The 23,539-nt window shown below is 57.3% G+C and overlaps 1 protein-coding gene and 1 long non-coding RNA gene across 5 annotated transcripts; one reads left to right on the top strand and one right to left on the bottom strand.

Moving 5' to 3' along the window:
- Window positions 1-301: 301 nt before the first annotated feature.
- Window positions 302-5,743, bottom strand: LOC131093203 (uncharacterized). The gene is made up of 2 exons (XR_009115546.1): window positions 5,285-5,743; window positions 302-5,223 (listed from the first exon to the last, which is right to left on the bottom strand). It is a non-coding gene; the product is annotated as an uncharacterized LOC131093203 (long non-coding RNA).
- RIMS3 (regulating synaptic membrane exocytosis 3) lies at window positions 320-23,486 on the top strand. 4 transcript variants are annotated; one of them, XM_058040309.1, is made up of 7 exons: window positions 320-3,878; window positions 16,884-17,158; window positions 19,880-20,021; window positions 20,105-20,217; window positions 21,976-22,077; window positions 22,171-22,310; window positions 23,274-23,486. In XM_058040309.1, exons 2-7 carry the CDS (start codon window positions 16,933-16,935, stop codon window positions 23,484-23,486), a joined length of 936 nt encoding a protein of 311 aa, XP_057896292.1. In that variant the 5' UTR covers window positions 320-3,878; window positions 16,884-16,932. The 4 variants fall into 4 exon arrangements, with proteins under 4 accessions (XP_057896292.1, XP_057896295.1, XP_057896293.1 ...); XM_058040312.1 differs by lacking the exon at window positions 320-3,878 and adding an exon at window positions 5,860-5,893; XM_058040310.1 differs by lacking the exon at window positions 320-3,878 and adding an exon at window positions 13,026-13,135.
- The last annotated feature ends 53 nt before the right edge of the window (window positions 23,487-23,539 follow it).

Raw genomic sequence — 23,539 nt, 5'->3', positions numbered from 1 at the left:
AAATGGGACAAATTTCTGTGTCCTCCGTGGGCTGGGAGCTCTGTGCTGGCACTGGAGTGGGAAATATCTCACAGCGAAATTCCTGCAGTTTTATTGGAGCTCTGGAGCCTGAGGGCACTTGCAAGGCAGCCAAGAGAAATAAAAGTCGGGATCATGGAGTGGTTTGGCTTGGAAGGACATTCAGAATCCTCCAATCCCACCTCCTTCCCACTATCCCAGGCTGCTCCAGCCTGGAATTGAACCTTTCCCAGGATGGGGCAGCTTTCCTGGAAATCCTTAAATCTGCTCCACTTTGGGGTTGTTTTTGTTTTTGAATTCCCGAATTTCTGAGCCATTTCCTTCTGATCCATCCTCACAATTCCCTGGGAAAAGCCTCATTTATTAATTAATTACCCAGCCCTGCTGCTGCTGCTGCTGCCAGGCCCAGCTGTCAGAGCACCCAGCTTGCATCCAGCCCCTCTCCAGGGATTTCTGGACAATCCCCCCTTGCTCCTCCTCCTCTTCCTCCTCCTCCTCATCCTCCTCTTTGTGCGGCTCCGTTTCCTCCCCACCTGCTCCCTTTCCCAGCAGCAATGGATCCATTGTCTGGAGCTGCTCAGCTTTTCCCACAGGGATTGCAGCTCCACAGAGCTCCCTGTCAGCCTGCCCGGAACGTGCAGCAGCCAAGGAAAACAAGAAACAAGGAGGGGGAAAAAAAAAAATAAAGGAGAAAGTGATTTAGCACAAATTCAGCGGCGCTTTTCATGAGTTTGGACCCATCCAGCACCTTCCACCTGCTCATCCCATCCCTCCAACACTTCCCCCTGCACCCCAGAGTGGATTTGGGAGCTGTGGGGTTTGGTTGGGATGGAGGAAGAACCGGGCTGGCCCTTCCCAGCTCAGCCCCCGCCATCCCCCGGGATTCCCGTTCCAGCAGCACTCTGGATTGATCCCAAACAAGCACAAATCCACAGGCACGGGAAAACCTGGAGAGAAATTCTTTCTGGGCATGGGCACGCTGCTTTGTGGATCTGCAGGAAAAAGGAGCCATTTAGGGCCAGGTTTTGGGGCCTGACCCTTTGTGTCACCTCCCACCCGGTGTCTGTCTGAGCTGGGATGATCCATATAATATTTAAGGATATTTAGGAATATATTTGTGCCTGGACATTGAATTTTTTAACCCTTCTGCTTTGAAATGAAACCCCTGGGAAGATAATTTGAGCTATGGGCGTTGCCAGAGGATCCCTTGGGAGCCCAAAATTCCTGAGGGATGATCCAGGGTCCAGATCCCTTTTGTGCTCAGGTTTGAATCTGTGTTCTGGGAAATTTTCCCTTTTCAGCTCCAGATGGGAATTCCCAAAGGAATCCTGCTCTCCCTCATTCTCCCAGCCCTCATTTCCTAACAAAGAGCTGACAGGAATCAGGAAAAATCCCCCAAAACTTTAGGATCAGCACTGGAAGCTGAGATACTCCGACTGGGAGGCCTCATTCCCAATATTCCTCCTTTGCTGGGGAGAGGATTTCCCAGGAGAGCACCCAGTTCAACCCGCTGGCTGTCCCAGTATCCAACTGGGGAGCACTGGTGACCTGATTGCTCCTGCCAGGAGATTTTTCCAGGTCTCCACACAGCTCCTGCTCCTGCCAGAAGTGGGACATGGCCTCCAGCAGGGAAGGAGCTGACCCAGCTGCAGAACTCATCCCACTGGGCACTTCCAGAGGGGCCAGGGCTCATCCCACAGCCAGGGCAGGGACTGGCACCATCCCAGGGCAGGGTTATTCCCCCTTGGGATTCCCAATCCTGCCCTAAAGCAGCCCCTTTCCATAACCCTTCTCCAGGTGCAGCTTCTCCTTCTCTAAATGCAGCTGCAGGACCTCCAGAGCATCCTCAGAGCCTCCAGAGCAGCTCCAGGATCTTTTTGGGAAGCCTCAGTCCTCTGGAGAGCTCCGGGAACCTCCTGGGAAGCCCCAAAATCTCCTGGGGAGCCCCAGAACAGCTCCAGAACCCTTCTGGGAAATCTTGGTTTTCTGGAAAACTCCAGGAACATCCTGGGAAGTCCCAAAATCTCCTGGGGAGCCCCAGAACAGCTCCAGAACCCTTCTGGGAAATCTCGGTTTTCTGGAAAACTCCAGGAACATCCTGGGAAGTCCCAAAATCTCCTGGGGAGCCCCAGGATGCCCCAGAAGAGCTCCAGAACCTTTCTGGGAAGGCTCAGTCTTCTGGAAAGCTCCAGGACACTCTTGGGAATCCCCAGCACCCTCCTGGGAAACCCCAGGATACCCCAGGACAGCTCCAGGATCCTTTTGGGAAATCTCGGTCCCCTGGAAAGCTCCAGGACCCTCCTGGGAAGCTGCAGCACCTCCCTGGGCAGCCCTAGGACGTTCCTGGGAAGCTCCAGAGTGTTCCAGAGCAGCTCCAGGAGCCTCCTGGAAGCCTGAGCCCTCTGGAAAGCTTCAGGACCTCCCTGGGATGTCCTAAACCTGGAAAGCACCAACACCTTCCTGGGCAACTCCAGGACTCTCCTGGGAGCCCCCAGCACCTCCCTGGGCAGCCCCAGGACATTCCTGGGAAGCTCCAGGATGCTCCAGAGCAGCTCCAGGACCCTCCTGCAAAACCTCAGCCCTCTGGAAAGGTTCAGGACCTCCCTGAGAAGTCCCAAAACCTCCTGGGAAGCCCCAGGACTCCCCAGAGCGCCGACATTCCCACCCTTTCCCTGTGTCTCCATCTCCCCTCTCTCCAGGATCCACCCATGAGCATTTCCCACCCTACGCCAAGGAACGGCAGCTCGTGGCACCCGCGGGGGCTGCAGATCCCGGGGTCACCCTCACAGGCTCCCCCACCTCCATGCAGCAGGATCATCCCTGTCCCCACCCTGAGCTGAGGCTGGAATCCTCTTAGGGCCGTTGTGGCGGGATAATCGCGTTAAGCCGCCCCGTGGCGCCGGCACAAACCCAAAAGGGAAAGCTGGAGGTGATGAGGAGCCGGCAAAGCCGAGCTCCTTAAGGAATTAAGAGACATTGGAGATGGGAGAGCTCTGATGGGATCTCAGGGCACATCTGAGCTTTGGGGTTTGTCCATCCAGGGAAGAAATTCCCAGGAAATCGTGAGTGCCACACAGCCTGGAGTCTGCAGTGCCAAAGCTTTCTCAGTGTGAGGGTGGTGATCCCAGAAAAACCAAAGGGAGCAAAAAGCTTCCAATGGAACTGAGATCTCCACTCCTATCATCAAAAAGCAGCTGGAAAAAAAATCCCACAGAGAATCTTTTAGGGCTGGTTTTTTCATTATCTCTTCCCCCCCGACAATGTGTTCCCAGGGGTGGCACTTCCTCCACAAAGCTGGAAATTTCACGGAAAAGCCTTCCCTGCTGAGAGAATTCCAGCTGGTTCTCCAAACTCTTCCTCACCAAGGCCCCTCTGGACAACCTCCCTCCTCCCTGAGTTTGTTTATATGCTTTGAATCCCGTTAGGAAACCATCTCCCTCCTTCAGCGCTGCTTTATCCAAGTTTCCATATTTAGTTCTTTCAGCTATTCCTGTTCCTGAAGCAGCTTTCCTGCTGCATCCCTCCAGCACAGGAGGGAATTATCCCAATCCTCCCTGCACCGATGGATGCTTGCACTCCCTGAGCCACCCCAATCCCGAATCTCTGCCCAGCCAGGCCCTAATCCCAGCATTGGGAATACCCAATGTGAGGTGCTGCCCGTGGGATGGGGAGCTGGGAACTGTAGGATTTTAGGGAGGGACAGAGTTAAAGGCGGCGAAGGAAGCTTTGCTCCTGGCACGTGGCTCCATGTCAGCCGGCAGAGGCAACGCAGGGAGAGCAGGAATTCACCCCGCAGGAATCCACCGGGAGCAGGAGACGCTGCCTGGAGGGAAATCGGTGTTTGGATCCCGGCAGCCAAGGTGAGTCCAAGGGCAGCGCTGGAACCGCCACCTCTGCGCCCAAACCTCCTCCTTCGGCAGCATCCAGAGCACCCCAATGTCCCCACGGTGTCCCCACGGTGTCCCCACGGTGTCCCCACGGTGTCCCCGTGGCCACTCCAGCGGCGTTCCCAAAGCCCAGCTCAGCAGGATCAGCTGAGGGCTCCAGCTCTGAGGTCCTGGGGGTCTGGCTGGGGACTCTTGGGGTCCAGGGGACAGCAGGGGGGTGTTGGTGTTGCTCTTGGGGTCCAGCTGGGACAGGAGGGACAGGTGGCAGCTCCAGGGTCCAACTGGTGGCTGGAGGGTCCAGCTGGAGGGGTTTGAGTTCCAGCTGGGAGGGTCTGGGGTCTGGCTGAGGGCTTTGGGGTTGGTTTGATGGGTGTAGGGCCCAGTGGTTGGATGTAGGGTCCAACTGGAGGCTCTTGGGGTCCAATTAATGGGTGTAGGGTCTGGCTGGGGGCTCTTGGGGTCCAATTAATGGGTGTAGGGTCTGGCTGGGGGCTCTTGGGGTCCAATTAATGGGTGTAGGGTATGGCCAGGGGCTTTTGGGGTCCCATTGATGGTGTAGGGTCTGGCTGGGGCTCTTGGGGTCCCATTGATGGTGTAGGGTCTGGCTGGGGGCTCTTGGGGTCCCATTGATGGTGTAGGGTCTGGCCAGGGGCTCTTGGGGTCCAATTAATGGGGTAGGGTCTGGCTGGGGCTCTTGGGGTCAAATTAATGGGTGTAGGGTCCAATTGGAGGCTCTTGGGGTCCAATTAATGGGTGTAGGGTCTGGCTGGGGCTCTTGGGGTCCCATTGATGGTGTAGGGTATGGCTGGGGGCTCTTGGGGTCCAATTAATGGGTGTAGGGTCATGCTGGGGCTCTTGGGGTCCCATTGATGGTGTAGGGTCTGGCTGGGGCTCTTGGGGTCCCATTGATGGTGTAGGGTCTGGCTGGGGCTCTTGGGGTCCAATTAATGGGTGTAGGGTCTGGCTGGGGGCTCTTGGGGTCCAATTAATGGGTGTAGGGTCTGGCTGGGGGCTCTTGAGGTCCAATTAATGGGTGCAAAGTCAAATTGATAGGTATTGGATTCAACCTGAGGCTTTTGGGGTCCAGCTGATGGGTGTAGGGTCCAACTGGAGGCTCTTGGGGTTTGGTTAATGGGTGTAGGGTCCAGTTGATGGGTATAGGGTGCAGCTGGAGGCTCTTGGGGTTCAACTGAGGGCTGTAGGGTCTCATTGAAAGGTGCCGGCTCCATCTGGTACCTCTTGAGGTTCAATTGCTGGATTTAGGGTCCCTCTGGTGGCTCTTGGGGTTCAATTGCTGGGTTTGGGATCCAGGTGGTGGCTCTTGGGGTCCCATTGATGGGTGTAGAGTCTCATTGAAGGGTGCAAGCTTCATCTGGTACCCCTTGGGGTTGAATTGCTGGGTGTAGGGTCCCTCTGGTACCCCTTGGGGTTCAATTGCTGGGTGTAGGATCCATCTGGTGCCTCTTGGGGTTCAGTTGCTGGGTGTAGGATCCATCTGGTGGCTCTTGGGGTTGAACCGCTGGGTTTAGGGTCCATCTGGTGGCTCTTGGGGTTGGATTGCTGGGTTTAGGGTCCAGCTGGTGCCTCTTGGCGTTGAATTGCTGGGTTTAGGATCCCTCTGGTGGCTCCCAAGCTCTGGTGAATGGCTCCAGACTCCAGCTGAAGGCTGTAGGGTCCAGCTGGAGATTTTTGGGCTCCAGCTCCCGCCTGTACGATCCCCTTGAAGGCTGCAGCGTCCATCTGGAGCCTCCCGGGCACCCAGCGCTCCTTCCACCACCCCTCGGGACCCACCTGACGGCCGCACGCTGCTGCCGCTGCCCTTCGGGCTCCGACCGCCCGTTCCCCCGGGGAGCCGCCGCTTCCTCCCCGCTCCGCCCGGACCGTCGGGGCCGGGCCCGGGGCTCCCCCGCCCGCCGCTCCCAGCAGCCCGCCGGGGCCGGGGGAGGAGCGGGCACGGGCGGCGGCGGCGGCGGCGGCGGCAGCGGTGGGTGAGTGCCCGCGGGGTGCGGAGCTCCGGGACAGCGGCCACAGCCCCGCGGGCAGCGGGCCGAGCGGGGCCGCACCTGCCCCGGAGCATCCCCGGGGACGGGGAATTCATTTGGGGATGGGGAATTCATTTGGGGATGGGGAATTTGGGGATGGGGAATTTGATTTGGGGATGGGGAATTTGATTTGGGGATGGGGAATTTGATTTGGGGATGGGGAATTTGGGGATGCCCGGTACCGGCGAGCAGAGCGGGATGCGCGCTCCGGGAGGAGGGATGGAGGGAAGGAAACCGAGGGGGTTTTGATCCGCGTGGGGACAACACCGGGATCCCCCCGTGCCCCACGGCACCCCTAAATCATGAGCGGCGATGCGAGCCCCCCCAAAATCATCGCTGCGGCCGCGCTTTCCCCCCGTTCCCGAGGGGTTCCCGGGCCGGTTCCCCGGAGCCTCTCCCGGTGCGGGGCGGGCAGAGCTTCCCGGCCGGCGGCTCGGCACCGGGAGCGCCTTCCCGTGCCATCCATCATCCCGCTGAAAGCCCCGTTGACGTCAAGCCCGTCCCGTGCACGCCGGTGCCAGCGCCGGGAAAACCGGGATGGGGAGCGGGAGAAGCGGGAAGGGTTTGCCCCGGGGCATCGCAGCGGGCTCGGCTCGTCCCGGGGCTTCCCGGCGGCTCCAGGCTGGGATTTGTGCGGGGATTTGTCTCTTCTTCCGTCCAGAGCTTCCTCTGCCTTCCCTGGGGTTTGGGGCAGGTGCTGGGGTCGGTTCTGGAGGGAAAATTGTTCGGGAAGGGGTGAGGAGGAGTGAGGCGATGCCCCGGGATGGGCAGAGCTCCTGTGCTCTCCCTGGTGCCACAACCAGGGGCACAACAAGTGGGGACAGCCCGTGGGCATCACCCTGGCACCCCGAGGGGCTCAGGCCTGGCTGGCCACAGGGTCCCCTCTGTGCCCCAAAATGGTCCCCAGGGCCACTGTGTGGGAGGTGGCATTGAGGGTGGCCCCATGGGGAGGTGGTGGCTGTGAGGGGCTCTGTGGTGGGCAGTGCCCATTCTGGGGTTCTGAGGGGCTCTGTGGTGGGTAGTGCCCATTCTGAGGGGCTCTGTGGTGGGCAGTGCCCATTCTGGGGTTCTGAGGGGCTCTGTGGTGGGCAGTGTGATGGTCAGTGCCCACCCTCAGGGGTTTGATGGGACTCTGTGATGGTCAGTGCCCACCCTAAGGCATCTGAGAGGCTCTGTGGTGGGCAGTGCCCATTCCCGGGAGTCTGAGGGGCTCTGTGGTGGGCAGTGGCCACTCCCAGGGGTCTGGGACCCACGGGAAAGGGGCTCCCAAGGCTGAAGCCCATCTCTGGGTGCCCAGGGAACATCCCAGGCTGCGCCACTTGTTTCCTTCCACTGTGAGCTGGGGGTGGGAGGCTGCGGATGCTCCGAGAGCACGGGATGGGCTTTGCTGCCAGGCACGGGAGCCTGGGGGTGTTCTGCTAGCACAGGATGGGGGAGCACCTGCCCAAACCAGCCCTGGCTGTTCCCAAACCATCCCTGCCTGATCTCCCGGCTGCTTCCAAACCATCCCTGCCTGATCTGGCTGTTCCCAAACCATCCCTGCCTGATCCCCCGGCTGTTCCCAAACCATCCCTGCCTGATCTCCTGCTGTTCCCAAACCATCCCTGCCTGATCCCCCGGCTGTTCCCAAACCATCCCTGCCTGATCCCCCGGCTGTTCCCAAACCATCCCTGCCTGATCCCCCGGCTGTTCCCAAACCATCCCTGCCTGATCCCCCGGCTGTTCCCAAACCATCCCTGCCTGATCTCCTGGCTGTTCCCAAACCATCCCTGCCTGGCTGTTCCCAAACCATCCCTGCCTGATCTCCTGCTGTTCCCAAACCATCCCTGCCTGATCTCCCGGCTGTTCCCAAACCATCCCTGCCTGATCTCCCGGCCGTTCCCAAACCACCCCTGCCTGGCTGTTCCCAAACCATCCCTGCCTGATCTCCCGGCTGTTCCCAAACCATCCCTGGCTGCATCCCCCAGCCATTCCCAAATTATCCCTGTTTTCGTCCCCTGGCTGTTCCTCAACCATCCCTGGCTGATCCCTTGGCTGCTCCCAAACCATTCCTGCCTCATCACCTTGGCCATTTTCAAACCATCCCTGCTTTCATCCCCCAGCCGCTCCCAAACCATCCCTATTTTCATTCCCTGGCCATTCCCAAACCACCCCTGTGTTCATCCCCCCGCCGTTCCCAAACCATCCCTGATTTTATCCTCTGGCTACTTCCAAACCATCCCTATTTTCATTCCTTGGCCATTCCCAAACGATCCCTGTTTTTGTCCCCCAACCATTCCCAAACCACTCCTGCTTTCATCCCCAGCCATTCCCAAACCATCCCTGGTTTTGTCCCCCAGCTGCTCCCAAACTATCCCTGTTTTCACTCCCAAACCATCCCTGCTTTTCTCCCCCAGCCATTCCCAAACCACCCCTGGTTTCATGCTCTGGCTGCTCCCAAACCATCCCTGCTTTTGTCCCCCAGCTGCTCCCAAGCCATCCCTGGTTTCATCCCTGTTTTCATTCCCAAACCACCCCTGTGTTCATCCCCCAGCTGCTCCCAAACCATCCCTGGTTTTATCCTCTGGCTGCTCCCAAACCACCCCTGTGTTCATCCCCTGGCTGCTCCCAAACCATCCCTATTTTTATTCCCTGGCCATTCCCAAACCATCCCTATTTTCATTCCCAAACCATCTCTGTTCATCCCCTGGCTGCTCCCAAACCACCCCTGTGTTCATCCCTAGCCATTCCCAAACCACCCCTGTGTTCATCCCTAGCCATTCCCAAACCATTCCTGGTTTCATTCCCAAACCATCCCTATTTTCATTCCCTGTTTTCACTCCCACACCATCCCTGATTTCATCCCCTGGCTGCTCCCAAACCATCCCTGTGTTCATCCCCCAGCCATTCCCACACCATCCCTTGTTTCATCCCCCAGCCATTCCCAAACCATCCCTGTGTTCATCCCCCAGCGCCATTCCCAAACCATCCCTTGTTTCATTCCCAAACCATCCCTGTGTTCACCCCTACCCATTCCCACACCATCCTTGGTTTTGCTCCCCAGCCATTCCCAAACCATCTCTATTTTCATTCCCTACATTTTCATTCCCAAACCATCCCTGTTTTCATCCCCGGGCTGCTCTCAGCTCCCCTCTCCATCCCCAGCTCTCCTGTGCCCGTTTCCTCCCGCTCCAACACCTCCCCAAGGCCGCTCCCGCTGTGCTCACACCTCTCTCCCTCTGCTCCATCTTCCATCCCTTTGTGAGGCCAAACTCCCGCTGCCTCCCTCGCTCCAGCCTCTCGCTGTGTCCCCATTCCAGCCTTTGTGGCACAGGGACAGAGGGTGACATTGCGGCAGCTTGGCCCCAAATCCGGGGGTGAATCCCCCCCTTTTCCATCCACCCCGAGCTGCTGCTGTCCCCGGAGCTCAGCTCTCCGTGGGCTCCCACTGCAGCACAGCCCTTTGGGAAGCCTCACACGGCTACAAAATGCAGTTTAAGGTGATGAAAATCCCTAATTTCGCTGCTGATTAAAACCGGAGCTGTGTGACAGCAGCTCTTGGCGTCCCTGTCAAGGCACTTCAAATGTTTTGTCACCACGTCTCCAACGAGCAGGGAGAGAGCCTCAGTTAGGAATTATTGGGAAGGGATTGACAGCCCCACTCCTCCTGCTGCCTGTCAGGATCAGGAGCTCCTTCCTCTCTGCTGGGAGCCTCTCCAGGCTCCTCATCCTTTCCACAGACAGAAAAACAACCGGAGATGGAAGTTTTGCTCTAGAAATTGGGAATTGTGCAGATTTTAGTTGTTGGGGGGTGAAGCAACACCAGAGCTTTTGGCCTTATCTTCTCACAAGTGCTCTGGGGAGCAGCACCTTGCTGGGACCATCCCGTGTCCCTCATCCCATCCCAGGAGCTCTTCCAGGGATGCAGGAGCTGCTGGCACCCCCAGAAAGCCACCCAAGCTCCCTGTGCCATGCTGAGGGGTGTTTGCCGCAGGCTCTGCCCTCTCCTGGCACCTCTCCGGCTCCCAAAACTCTTCCCAAGTTTTCTGCTGATCCCTGAAGAAGCTCGGGAATAATTGTGCAGCCTTAGCAGTTAAAAAAGCAACTTTTTCTGCAAACAAAGCTGCTCACCCCCGGCTCCTGCTGGGCTCGGGAGCCAGCTGGGATCTGTGAGATGGATGGGGCAGGGAATATCAGACACAGCCAGGCTGTCGGCACATCCCGCTGCTGGATGTGGATCTGGGGACGTGGCTGGGTTCTGTGACCCATCCTAGAGCTGGTGGCTCATCCCTGGAGACCCCAGGAGCCCTGGGCAGGTGCCAAGAGTGGAACTTGAGGGATTTTAGGATCCAGAGCTCCTGGAAGGTGCAGGGATATTTGCCAACGTGGAATGGGGAGGACCAGGGCGATGTGCTGGGTGCTGCTGGAAGGAGATCAGATGTTCCCTGCTGGTAGGAGCAGCAGAAAGCCGGAGCTGAGAGCAGCCCTTCCCCTGGAGGAAGCAGCTCCATGAAATATTGATGGGATTCACACACAGCAGCCGAGCCCTGCGAGCTGCATTGCAGAGCTCGGAGCCGGAAAGGCAGCGGCAGCCGGAACGGGAAAAGCTCCTCTCCACCTTCCCTCTGTGCCAGGGACATCAGGGACGTCACCCCCAGCCCTGCCAGCCCTCAGTGCCACCAGCACAAGGCTCAGCATCTGAGTGGGGCCACCCCATCCCAAACCCATCCCAGGTTTCTTGCACCCCCACGGAGCTGCCCCATTTTTTGGGGCCACGCGGCTGCAGCGTCCCACTGCCCACGGTGCCAGCTCCTGTGTGTCCCCAGCTCTGTCCCCAGCCGCCCATGGTGGCCACAACCAGCACTGAGGTACCACCAGAGCAGATTATCCACGCTCTGGATTATCTCCAGGATGGGTTGGACCGTCGGGAATGGCCGGTGCTTGCCGCAGTGTCCCCGTGGCTCTGGTGGCCAGTTGGGCTCGGCGGGCGCTGGCTGTCCCCCAGCCTGGCCCTGCTGGGTGGCTTTTGCTCCTCGGATTCCTTGATGTTGCCAAGGAAACGCTGGGATTCAGCACAGATCTGATTTACCCGGGCGCAGACGTCACGCAGGGACACGGGGGACAGGGACAGCGTGGCCAGGGCGCAGCCTCTGCTGTCCTGCAGCCCCTTCCCCACCAGGCAGGGCTCCAGCATGGATGGGCTGGGATTCCACACCTGTCCCACCTTCCCAAGATGGGCATGGAGTGGCTGCAGGATTCTGTGTTCCGCTGGTTCCCCATGGAGGATCCCACTGCATCCTCCTGGAGCTGAGGCATCCAGAGGTGGCCCCATCCCCTGGAAATGGGCATGGAAAGGGAATTGCCATGAGCAAGGTGTGGTTGGACACAGCAGGGCTCAGGAAGATTCCCATGGGACATTTCTCCTGTGTCGCTGGTGCCTGGAGATCCCATGATGGGCTGTGACTCCCAGTACGGATCCCACTGGTGCTCCCAGTTTGGATCCCACTGGTGCTCCCAGTTTGGATCCCACTGGTGCTATCAGTACGGATCCCACTGGTGTTCCCAATGTAGATCTCACTGGTGCTCCCAGCCTGGTCCTCCCAGTTTGGATCCCCCTGGTGCTCCCAGTACGGATTCCACTGGTGCTCCCAGTCTGGATCCCACTGGTGCTCCCAGTCTGGGTCCCAGGGGTGCTCCCAGTATGGATCCCACTGGTGCTCCCAGTCTGGGTCCCAGGGGTGCTCCCAGTATGGATCCCACTGGTGCTCCCAGTATGGATCCCACTGGTGCTCCCAGTCTGGGTCCCGGGGGTGCTCCCATTACAGATCCCGCTGGTCCTCCTGTCTATATTCCAGTGGTGTTCCCAGTCTGGATTCCACTGTTCCTCCCAGTAAAGACCCCACTGGTCCTCCCAATGTGGATCCCACTCTGGATCCCACTCTGGATCCCTCTGGTGCTCCCAGTCTGGATCCCAGTGGTGCTCCCAGTGCACAGCCCCATCCAAACTTCCCAACTTTCCCAAGGAATTGAGCACATTTGGACCCATCCTTTAATTTTAAGCTGACGCAGCAGCAGCAATAACGCTGCACCTGCAGCAAATCCCAGCCAGGACAGAACTTTGCTAACCTGCCTGAGCCAGGAGAAGCTGAATTCCAGGACCTGGAGTTCCTCCCAAATTCCCAGCTCACGTGCACCCAATTATAGCCCTTGTTGGGCAATTAAAATTATACAAGCAGCTGCCTATCAAAGCTGAAGCGATTAATTGGATGAAATACTTTTAGGGGAAATAAGCTTTGCCTTATTCCCAAATTCCTGCAGGAGCAGGCGTGTGGGAGCTGGGATGCTGCAGCTTGTCCTGGTGTGCTGTTGCCCAGACAGGGCCTTGGGGTGGCAGCTCTGGTAACCTTTTTACTCCCAAAAAAAGCTGATTTTAGGGCTTACCTGCTCCAGACATGCAGTTTTCAGTGCTCTCCCTCCAGGCTCGAGGCAGCCCCAGCCTCACGAGGACAGGAAGAATTTCCTGCCCCACTGCCAGGGTTTCCAGCCCTGTTTTTTCCTTGAGGGTTTTGAGGCAGCAAACAGCTCCCAAAATCCCTCTGCCTCCTTTCCCTGGCAAGGCAGCATTCCCAGCCACCCCCACCGTGCTCATTTAGCACCTTCTTCCTCCTCCTCCTCCTCCTTTCCCACCTGTGTGGGGGCACCTGCGGGGCTGTTCCCTCCTTCTCCAGAGCTTTTCCCATTTTTCCCATCAATATTTTGCCCCTCATTCCCTGTTTCTGTGCCATATTTGGGGCCATCACTGCCTCCCAGCCCCAGGTTGTCCCTTCCCACACCTGCAGCCCCCCTGGCACTGCCCGGTCACCTGTGCGCCCCTGTCCTGCCTCGAGCCCCACTTTTCCCATCCCCACAGCATCCGTAGGGATCCAGGGGTGTCATCAGCTCCCTGAATCCCAGCCCAGGGATGCTCCCAGCCCATCCCACCCCGCTGGACCACTGTGGCCCTGCTCGGGGCTGGGAGGAGAACTGGGTCAGCCGTGTAACCATGGAGATGCTGAGGGAGATGCTGAAGCAGCGCCAGCACAGCCCCGGCTCTCCAGAACCCTGGAAAGCTTCACCCGCCCTGGCACCCTCCGGATCCGGCCGGGATGGGGCTGGGAAGCTGAGCCGAGCTTCCTCCTCCTCCTCCTCCTCCTCCCCGGCGCAGGGCCGGTAAGACGCCTCCATCTCTTATTTTATTTTAATATTTTTTTTTGGGGGTGCCACCAGCGGGGAGGGGCAGAGCTCGGCCCCCGCCATCCACACGCAACAGGGATCCCGATTTTCCTGCCGCTTGCGCTCATCCACCGGGGATGCTCCAGCCATGACACGGCTGCCGGTGCATCCCTCGGGCTCCGCGCGTCCCTCGGGCTCGCCGGGGAGCTCCCGGGGGCTGCCGGTGCTCGGTGTTTCCCGCAAGGACGGAGCGTGGCGGCGGTGAGCGCTGCGGGGGCTGCGGCGCTGCCCCGGGAGCTCGGGACGCGGTTCCCGCGGCGGGGATGGATGCGGCGTCACGGCGGATGGCTCCGAGCATCCCTGGCTCGGGATCCGGGGATGAACACACGGAGGGCAACGGGAAATGGGTGTTGAAGGGGAAAGATCTGCGGTTCCCCGGCTCTCCCCGCGCTGCCGGGAAGGGGCAGGGGCAGAGCGGGGCTGGGGGTTCACTGGCGGGGCTGAGGGGGCTGCGGTGGCGTCGAGGGGGCTGTGGTGGCATCAGGGGTGCCATGGCCGTGCCAGAGATGCTGTGACCATGCTGAAGGTGCTGTGGTGACACCAAGGATGCTGTGATTGTACCAAGGATGCTGTGACTGTGGTGAGGGTGCTGTGGTGGCATCAGGGGTGCCGTGGCCGTGCTGAGGATGCTGTGGTGGTACCAAGGATACTGTGGCCATGCTGAGGATGCTGTGGCCATGCTGAGGGCACTGTGGCCATGCTGAGGATGCTGTGGCCATGCTGAGGATGCTGTGGCCATGCTGAGGGCACTGTGGCCATGCCGAGGATGCTGTGGCCATGCTGAGGGCACTGTGGTGGTGCTGAGGGTGCTGTGGTGATGCTGAGGATGCCATGGCCACACCGAGGGTGCTGTGGTGGCACCAAAGATGCTGTGGCTGTGCCAAGGATTTTGTGGTGGCACCAGTGATGCTGTGACCATGCTGAGGGCATTGTGGTGGTGCTGAGGGCACTGTGGCCATACTGAGGATGCTGTGGCCATACTGAAGTTGCTGTGGCCATGCTGAGGGCACTGTGGTGGTGCTCAGGATGATGTGGCCTTGCCAAAGATGTTGTGGTGGTGCTGAGGATGCTGTGGCCATACTGAGGATTCTGTGGCCATGCCAAGGATGTTGTGGTGATACTGAGGGCACTGTGGCCGTGCTGAGGGCACTGTGGTGATACTGAGGATGCTGTGGTGATTCTGAGGATGCTGTGGCCGTGCCAGGGATGCTGTGGCCGTGCTGAGGATGCTGTGGCCATGCTAAGGGCACTGTGGTAGTGCTGGGGATGCTGTGGCCATGCCAAGGATGCTGTGGTGATACTGAGGATGCTGTGGCCGTGCCAAGGATGCTGTGGTGATACTGAGGATGCTGTGGCCGTGCCAAGGATGCTGTGGCCGTGCCAAGGCCGGCTCAGCCGTGACAGCCACACTCTCCAGCACTCAAACCCAATCTCCAGCCCAGCTCGTCTCAGCACCAGGCACCCCTGAACCCCCCACCCAGCACCCACTCTGGGCAGAAACAGATTGTGCAGGGAGATACGGGGTAAAACCACGGGCAGGGGAAAGCAAATCCTCCCTTGGGGCTGAGGAGCCGCTCGGCTTCCTTTGCAGTGGATTATCCCTGTGTGTGTTGCATTGGCGATGATCCCATTAGCGCTCTGCTCTCCTGATCTAATTTGCTCCCACCAGAGCCTGGTGCTCTCTGGAGCAGGCAGTGGGGAGCAGCAACAGGAGCCCTGTGTGCTCTCCTGGCCCTGCAGGGCTGGGTTCTCACAGGGATTTCTCACCCGGAGCATGGAGGGGCCTGGGCTGGGCCTGGCTGAGCCCTGGTGCAGAGGGATTTGTGTTTGTTCAGGCACAGCCTAAGCCGGGGTTGCTGGTGGGGAAACTGAGGCACGGGGAGGTGTTTGGGATGCATTCCCTGTGTCGAGTGCATCCTAAGGGAAAACTCAGGGCTTGCAGCAGGTTTGGAGCCGGAGAGCGGCGTGTGGCATTGGGAAGCGTCACCCCAAAGGTCCCCAAGGCAGCAGATCAGCCCTGACCCCTCCTTGAGGAGGTGCTGGGCGTCGGCATGGGGTTGTGATGGGGCAGATCCAGAGCTGGGAATGCAGCTGGTGCCGAGGGCTCCATCCCTCTGGAGCTGGGATACATCCCAAACCAAAGCTTTTATCCAAGGGTTCCATCCCTCTGGAGTGGGGCTCATCCCACACCAAAGCTTTTATCCAAGGGCTCCATCCCTCTGGAGTGGGGCTCATCCCACACCAACAGCTTCATCCCAGAGGATCCATCCCTCTGGACTGGGGCTCATCCCACACCGATGGCTTTATCCCAGGGCTCCATCCCTCTGGAGCTGCGGGTCAGTGCTGAGCCCCCCTGGGCACCAGGAGTGGGGGCAAGGCCGTGGGTCAATGCCTGGCCAGAGCCAGGAGGGAAAACCCCAGCCATTAATTAATGATATTAATGACCAATCACCCACTCAGCCCTGCCATTGATAAATGCACGAGTTCAGCGGTGCTGGAGCTGATCCCACAGCTCCTGCCAGCCTCATCCATGATTCCCATCCGGTCTCATCCCAGCAGAGCCCCCACCCTGCCCCACTCTCCATCCCTCTCTCCTGAAAGAGAAACATTTTTCCAGGCGCTGCCTCCATCCATTATCACAAAGTGGCTTCACTTGGCCTGCAGTTAATAATTCACCTTGCCCTGGAAGATGGATGCTCCGTCCTGCTGGAGTTTTAAATATTCATGGCCAAGGGAAGGCAGCAGGGCCATGTGGGAGCTCTGCCACCCACCCCTGGTGCTCCCATCCAGGGATTCCCACCCCATCACCTGCAGATGTGCAGATGTGGAATGTCTGGAGAAGGGGATGTGCAGGGAAAACTTGGCTGGATGTGATTCTGGATGTACCCAAGGGACCCCTCACCCCTAGCTGGGCAGGCTGGTGGCACTCAGAGCCTTCTTCTGCCCATCCAGGTGTCTCCTGGGTGTGTCTGGGTCCTGCAGGCAGCTGAGGCAGGGCTGGATGTTCACCCCAGGGTTCCTCACCCCTTCCTGCTGCTCCCATGGGTGGGGGAAAAATCTTGAAATATACTGAGATTAAAGGAACCCACAAGGATCATCCAATCCAACCCCTGGTCCTGTGAAGACACCCCAAAATCCCATCCCTGGGCATCCCTGGAGCTCTGGGAGCCTCGGGAATGCTCCTGAGCGAGCCTGGGGAGTTCCCTTCCTTCTGCTGCCATTAATGGGGGAAAAATCTCAGAATACACTGAGATTAAAGGAACCCACAAGGATCACCCAGTCCAACCCCTGATTCTGCACAGACACCCCAAAATCCCATCCCTGGGAGTGGTGTTCAAGCAATCCTAGAGCTCTGGCAGCCTTGGGAATGCTCCTGAGGGAGCATGGGGAGTTCCTTCTTGCTGCTCCCATGGGTGGGGGAAAAATCTCGAAATATATTGAGATTAGGAACCCACAAAATCATCCAATCCTGCAGAGATACCCCAAAACCCCACCCTGTGCATCCCTGGAGCTCTGGCATCCTTGGGAATGCTCCTGACCGAGCCTGGAGAGTTCCCAATGGGAAAAACCCTCCCCTAATTTCCACCCCTCAGTGGGTCATGCCCACCTGAACTTCCTGGATTTTTTTAACCCTTCCGTGGCACCGATGCCAACACCCCTGAACGTCCCCAACTTGTCCCCACAGCTGATCCCGGGCAGCAGAGCCGGTGCCGGTGCCGGCGGGCGCGCTGACCATGTTCAACGGGGATGCCAGCTCCTCGTCTGCCCGGAATGTGGTGCGCAGCTCCAGCATCAGCGGCGAGATGTACAGCCTGGAGAAGAGCGCGCGCGGCAGCGCCGACTCCGTCTCCGTCACCATCACCGCCAGCAAGAAGCGGCGCTCCAGCCTGGGCGCCAAGATGGTGGCCATCGTGGGGCTGTCCCAGTGGAGCAAGAGCACCCTGCAGCTCAACCAGACCGGTGAGAGGCCGCCCTGATCCTCCTCGTGGGGTTTGAGGTGGCCACCAGGCATGGTTTCGTTGCCCGCGTGTCATGGTGGCGTTGAAAAATGGTGCCTGAGAAACGGCGCCTGAAAATGGCGCCCAAAAAACTATACCTAAAAAAAGACATCCAAAAATGGCGCCTAAAAATGACACTCAAAAAAAAACCACACCCAAAAAATGACCCTGCAGCTCAACCAGACCAGTGAGAGGCCACCATGATCCCCCACCAGGCATGATTTGGTTGCTTGCGTGTGATGGAGGCATCTAAAAAATGGCGCCAGAAAAATTGTGCCCAAAAATGACGCCCAAAAAAACGACGCCCAAAAATGGCACCCAACAAAAAATGACCCTGCAGGTCAACCAGACCGGTGAGAGGCCGCCCTGATCCCCCTCGTGGGGTTTGAGGTGGCCACCAGGCATGGTTTCGTTGCCCGCGTGTCATGGTGGCGTTGAAAAATGGTGCCTGAGAAACGGCGCCTGAAAATGGCGCCCAAAAAACTATACCTAAAAAAAGACATCCAAAAATGGCGCCTAAAAATGACACTCAAAAGAAACCACACCCCAAAAATGACCCTGCAGCTCAACCAGACCAGTGAGAGGCCACCATGATCCCCCACCAGGCATGATTTGGTTGCTTGCGTGTGATGGAGGCGTCTAAAAAATGGCGCCAGAAAAATTGTGCCCAAAAATGACACCCAAAAAACTACACCCAAAAATGTCACCCCAGAAATGACACCTAAAAATTACATCCAAAAATGACACCTCAAAAATGACACCCAAAAAAACTATACCCAAAATGGCGCCAGAAAAATTGTGCCCAAAAATGACACCCAAAAATGGCACCCAACAAAAAATGACCCTGCAGGTCAACCAGACCGGTGAAAGGCTGCCCTGATCCCCCTCGTGGGGTTTGAGGTGGCCACCAGGAATGATTTGGTTGCCCACGTGTGATGGTGGCGTCTAAAAATGGTGCCTGAGAAATGGTGCCTGAAAATGACACCCAAAAAAGACACCCCAAAAATGGTGCCTAAAAATGACACCCAAAAAAATGACACCCCCAAAAATGGCACCTAAAAAAAACCCTACACCTGAAAATGACATCCAGAAAATCTACACCCAAAAAACTGCACCTAAAAAATGACACCCCAAAAAAAGGGCACCCAAATGCCTTATATTATAATAAGGTATATTATATAATATATAATATATAATATATAATATATAATATATAATATATAATATATAATATATTGTATCTAATATATTGTATATTGTATATTATATATTATATATTATATATTATATATTATATATTATATATTATATATTATATATTATATATTAATATATATTACATCTATAGAATACATATTATATAATATATGTATATAATATACTGTATATAACATATGCTATATGTATAATATATTATAAATTGATATAATATGTATATAATGCATATATTATAATATTATATCACAATATAATTATAATTATATAGATTTTATAATTCTAACAGCTTCAATCCCTCCCCAGTTAATTTTTCCCTACATTTTAAGGCAGTTCCAGGGAGCTGCCAGGACCGGGCAAACCCTTACTTGGGGACAGCCCTGAAGGAGCAGGACAAAGCTGGCAATGCCACCACTCACACATGGTCACACAGCAGGGCCCGGGGACAGTGCCAGGGGTGGCTGCCCGTGCCATCCTCCTCCTCCTCCTGCTGCCATCTGCCACCAGCAGGGGAGGGGCTGGAGGGAAGGGGACATCAGGTGGTGCTGGGGCTGTGCCCACACCTGTGGCACTGCAGATTGTCCCCTCTGGCATGGGGACAGGGATTTTGGAGGACAAGGGGATGGAGAAAGGGGACATCAGTAGCACTGGGACTGTGGCATTGCAGGTTGTCCCCTCTGATATGGGGACAAGGATTTTGGAGGACAAGGGCATGGAGAAAGGGGACATCAGGAGGCTCTGATATCGTGGATTGCTGTCCCCTCTGGCATGGGGACAGGGGAGTTTTGGAGGCCAAGGGGACATCAGGTGGTGTTGGGGCTGTCCCCACAAGGTGGCATTTTGGGTTGTCCCCTCTGGTATGGGGACAAGGACATGGTGATTTTGGAGGCCAAGGGGACATCAGGCAGCTTTGGGGTTGTGCCCACACCTGCAGGTTGCTGTCCCCTCTGGTATGGGGACAGGGGCACAGGGAGGGTGGAGAAAGGGGACATCAGTAGCACTGGGGCTGTGGCATTGCAGGTTGTCCCCTCTGAGATGGGGACAAGGATTTTGGAGGACAAGGGGATGGAGAAAGGGGACATCAGGAGCATTGTGGCTGTGGCATTTTGGGTTCCCGTCCCCTCTGGCATGGGGACTTTGGAGGCCAATGGACGGTGCCAGCTCTTGTGGGGTGAGTGGGGCAGGTCTCAGTTGCAGAGAGGGCCCTCAGCCATCCAAAACTGGGACAGAGTGAGGCTGTGGCAGATGGAATGGGGACACGGGGACATGGGGACACGGAGCCAGCCCCTGGCTCTCCTCTCCTGGCGCACCGGGGTGTGTCCATGCAGGATCCCGTGGGAATTCACCCAGGGAAGGGTCCAGAACTCCCTGGAATGATGGAAACCAGGAATGATGGAAATGATGGAAACCAGGAAGGCAGGGAAGGGCTGGGGGCAGGAGCTGGAGCTGATCCCATCCCCAATTGCAGAGGGCGGCCCCAAAAAGCTGCGCAGCACCATCCGCAGGAGCACCGAGACCGGCATCGCCGTGGAGATGAGGACCAGGGTGACCCGGCAGGGCAGCCGGGAGTCCACGGACGGCAGCACCAACAGCAACAGCTCCGACGGCACGTAAGGAACGGGGCAGGGATGGGCAAGGGCACCGGGAGCCCTCCCAGCACTGGGATGCTCCACTCCGTGAAAATCCTTTGCAGGTTCATCTTCCCCACCACGCGGCTGGGAGCCGAGAGCCAGTTCAGCGATTTCCTCGACGGGCTGGGGCCGGGGCAGCTCGTGGGGCGGCAAACCCTGGCGACCCCCCCGATGGGTGAGCAGGGGAGGCTCCCGAGGAAGGGAAGGGGGGGAGAAGCCGCGTGTTTATTCCAAAAGGACGAGTGTTTATTCCAAAAGGCCGCGTGTTCATCCCCAAGGCTCCGTCCCAGCACATCCCGGGGTGTTTGGGATTGCTCTGCCCCATGAAAGGTGTTCACGGGGGTTTTCAGATTGGGGAAGAGATGAGGATCTGACTCCATGTTTCAGAAGGCGTGATTTATTATTTTGTGATATATATTACTTTAAAACTATACTAAAAGAATAGAAGAAAAGGTTTCATCACAAGGCTGGCTAAGAATAGAATAGGAGGAAAGATAACAAAAGCTTGTGTCTCAGACAGAGTCCAAGCCAGCTGTGATTGGCCATTAATTAGAAACAACCACGAGACCAATCACAGATCCACCTGTTGCATTCCACAGCAGCAGATAATCAATGTTTACATTTTGTTCCTGAGGCCTCACAGCTTCTCAGGAGGAAACATCTTAAGGAAAGGATTTTTCAGGCAAAGATGTCTGCGACACAGGGGAGCAGGGCTCAGGGCAGGGCATCCCTGAGAAGCAGCAGCTCTGCCTTTTCCCAAGACTTCCTCTTCCCTGGGCTTCCTTTTCGAGCATCCTGGAGCCAAACCCTCACCTTTTGTCCCTCTTTTCCCTCTGGAATCCCAAATGGGGATCAAAAGTTGCGCCCTAAGTGTGAATTCCCAGCCAGCAGCAGCAGCTGGGGACAAACCCCAAGGTGGATCCTGATCCTGCTGGGCTGGAGATGCTGGGAATGGGAAGAGCTGCTTGGTGTCCCCTGTCCTGTGTCCCCTGTCCCTGTGGTACTGGGAGATGGTCCTGAGTAAATTCCAGAAGGAGGGAAATTCAGGGAAGGGGAAAGGGGAAATGGAAATGGGAAAGGGGAAAGGAAAAAGGGAAAAGGAAAGGGGAAAGGGGAAAGGAGAAAGGGGAAAGGGGAACGGGAAAGGGAAAAGGGAAAAGGTAAAGGGAAAGGGAAAGGGAGGAAAGGGAAAGGGGAAAGGAGAAAGGGGAAAGGGGAACGGGAAAGGGGGAAGGGAAAGGGAAAAGGAAAGGGAAAGGGAAAGGGAAAGGGAAAGGGAAAGGGAAAGGGAAAGGGAAAGGGAAAGGGAAAGGGAAAGGGAAAGGGAAAGGGAAAAGGAAAGGAAAGGGAAAGGGAAAAGGGAAGGGGGAAGGGGGAAGGGGGAAAGGGAAAGGGAAAGGGGAAGGGGAAGAGAAAGGTAAAAGGTAAAAAGGAAAAGGGAAAAGGGAAAAGGGAAAGGGAAAGGGAAAGGGAAAGGGAAAGGGAAAGGGAAAGGGAAAGGGAAAGGGAAAGGGAAAAGGGAAAGGGAAAGGGAAAGGGAAAGGGAAAGGGAAAGGGAAAGGGAAAGGGAAAGGGAAAGGGAAGGGGAAAGGGAAAGGTGTGGTTGGACCCCTGAGAGTTCCTGGCCCCTGATCCCCCCTGTCCCAACCTCTCCTTTCTCCTGGATCACCCAGCTTGGGTAAATCCCAGCCCTATTCCCACCATGAGGGATAAAATCCCAGGGACAAGGATGGAACCAATGGGCTGGAGGAGCTCCCACCCAGATCTCTCCAAGCTCCTTCCCAGCCCCCAGTTCCCAACAAACCAGGCCTCCAGTGGGACTCTGTGTGTGAGGGCGCCCAGATCCCACTGGTGGTGGGGACCTGGGGCTGTGGCCGTCCCCAGGGGGAGGTGACCATCAGGCAGGGCCCTGAAGGCGTGTCCCCCCTTGCAGGAGATGTCCACGTGGGCATGGCTGACCGCAACGGGCAGCTCGAGGTGGACGTGATCCAGGCCAGGGGGCTCATCCCAAAGATGGGCTCCAAGTGCATCCCTGGTAGGTGGCTGTGGAGGGACAGGGTGGGTGCCAGGGTGGGATCACCCCAGGATCCTGCTCCACGTCCCTGCTTGTCCCTGTTTCCCACGGCAGCCACCTATGTGAAGGTTTACCTGCTGGAGAACGGCGTCTGCCTGGCCAAGAAGAAGACCAAGGTGGTGAAGAAAACCTGCGACCCCTCGTACCAGCAGCCCCTGCTCTTCGAGGAGAGTCCCCAGGGCAAAGTCCTGCAGGTGGGCAGGGACACCTTCCCCTGTGCCAGGTGGCTCTGAGCCCCATCCAGCCTTTCCTGGGTGGGACAGCCACAGCTTCTGTGGGCTGGGATGCCCTCCTTGGAGATGGGATGTTCTCCTTGAGGTTTGGGTGCCCTCCTTGGGGTCTGGAATGCCTTGGGGCATTGGGATGTTCTCCTCAAGGTCTGGGATGTTCTCCTTGAGGTCTGGGTGCTCTCCTTGGGGTCTGGAATGCCCTGCTTGGGGTTGGGATGTTCTCTATGGGAATGTTCTCCTCAAAGTCTAGAATGGTTTGCTTAGATTTGGGATGGTCTCCTTGGGGTTGGGATGTTCTCCTTTAGGTCCAGGACGTTTTCCTGGAGGTCTGGGATGCCCTGCTTGGGGTTGGGATATTCTCCTTGGGGTTGGGACGGTTTTCTCAAGTTTGGGATGCTCTCCTTGGGGTTGGGATGGCCTCTTTGGGATCTGGAATGATCTCCTTGAGGTTGGGATGCTCTCCTCAAGCTCTAGAATGCCCTTCTTGGAGTTGGGATGCTCTCCTCAGGGTTGGGATGGTTTCCTTCAGTTTGGGATGCTCTCCTTGAGGTTGGGATGTTCTCCTTGAGGTCCACCATGCTTTCCTGGAGGTCTGGAATGCCCTGCTTGGGGTTGGGATGATCTCCTCGAGGTTGGGATGGCCTCTTTGGGATCTGAAATGCCCTCCTTGAGGAGGGATGTTCTCCTCAAGGTCTGGGATGCCCTGCTTGGGGTTGGGATGGTGTCTTCAAGTTTGGGATGTTCTCCTCGGGGTTGGGATGGTCTCCTTGAGGTTGGGACCTCCTCACCCTGACAGGGTGAGAGGAGCAATTCCACGGATCCCCAGAGCCCTTCCTGCCGCCCCTCAGACCTTCCCAAGCGTGGTTCTTCCATCTGGGCAGGATTTCCCCACAGCTCCCGTCTCCATCACCCGTTCCCTGCCCGCAGGTGATCGTCTGGGGCGATTACGGGCGCATGGACCACAAGTGCTTCATGGGGATGGCCCAGATCATCCTGGAGGAGCTGGATCTCTCCAGCGCCGTCTCGGGCTGGTACAAACTCTTCCCAACCTCCTCCCTGGCCGACTCCAGCATCGGACCCCTGACCCGGCGCCTCTCCCAGTCCTCCCTGGAGAGCTCCACCAGCCCCTCCTGCCCGTAGAGGCTGGGATGGGCCAGGAGACATCCAAGGAAACCTTGCAGAACTGGTCGTGG

Source organism: Melospiza georgiana, chromosome 24, assembly GCF_028018845.1.
Source record: "Melospiza georgiana isolate bMelGeo1 chromosome 24, bMelGeo1.pri, whole genome shotgun sequence".
Lineage (NCBI taxonomy): Eukaryota > Metazoa > Chordata > Aves > Passeriformes > Passerellidae > Melospiza > Melospiza georgiana.
This window is presented reverse-complemented; position numbering and strand designations above follow the sequence as displayed.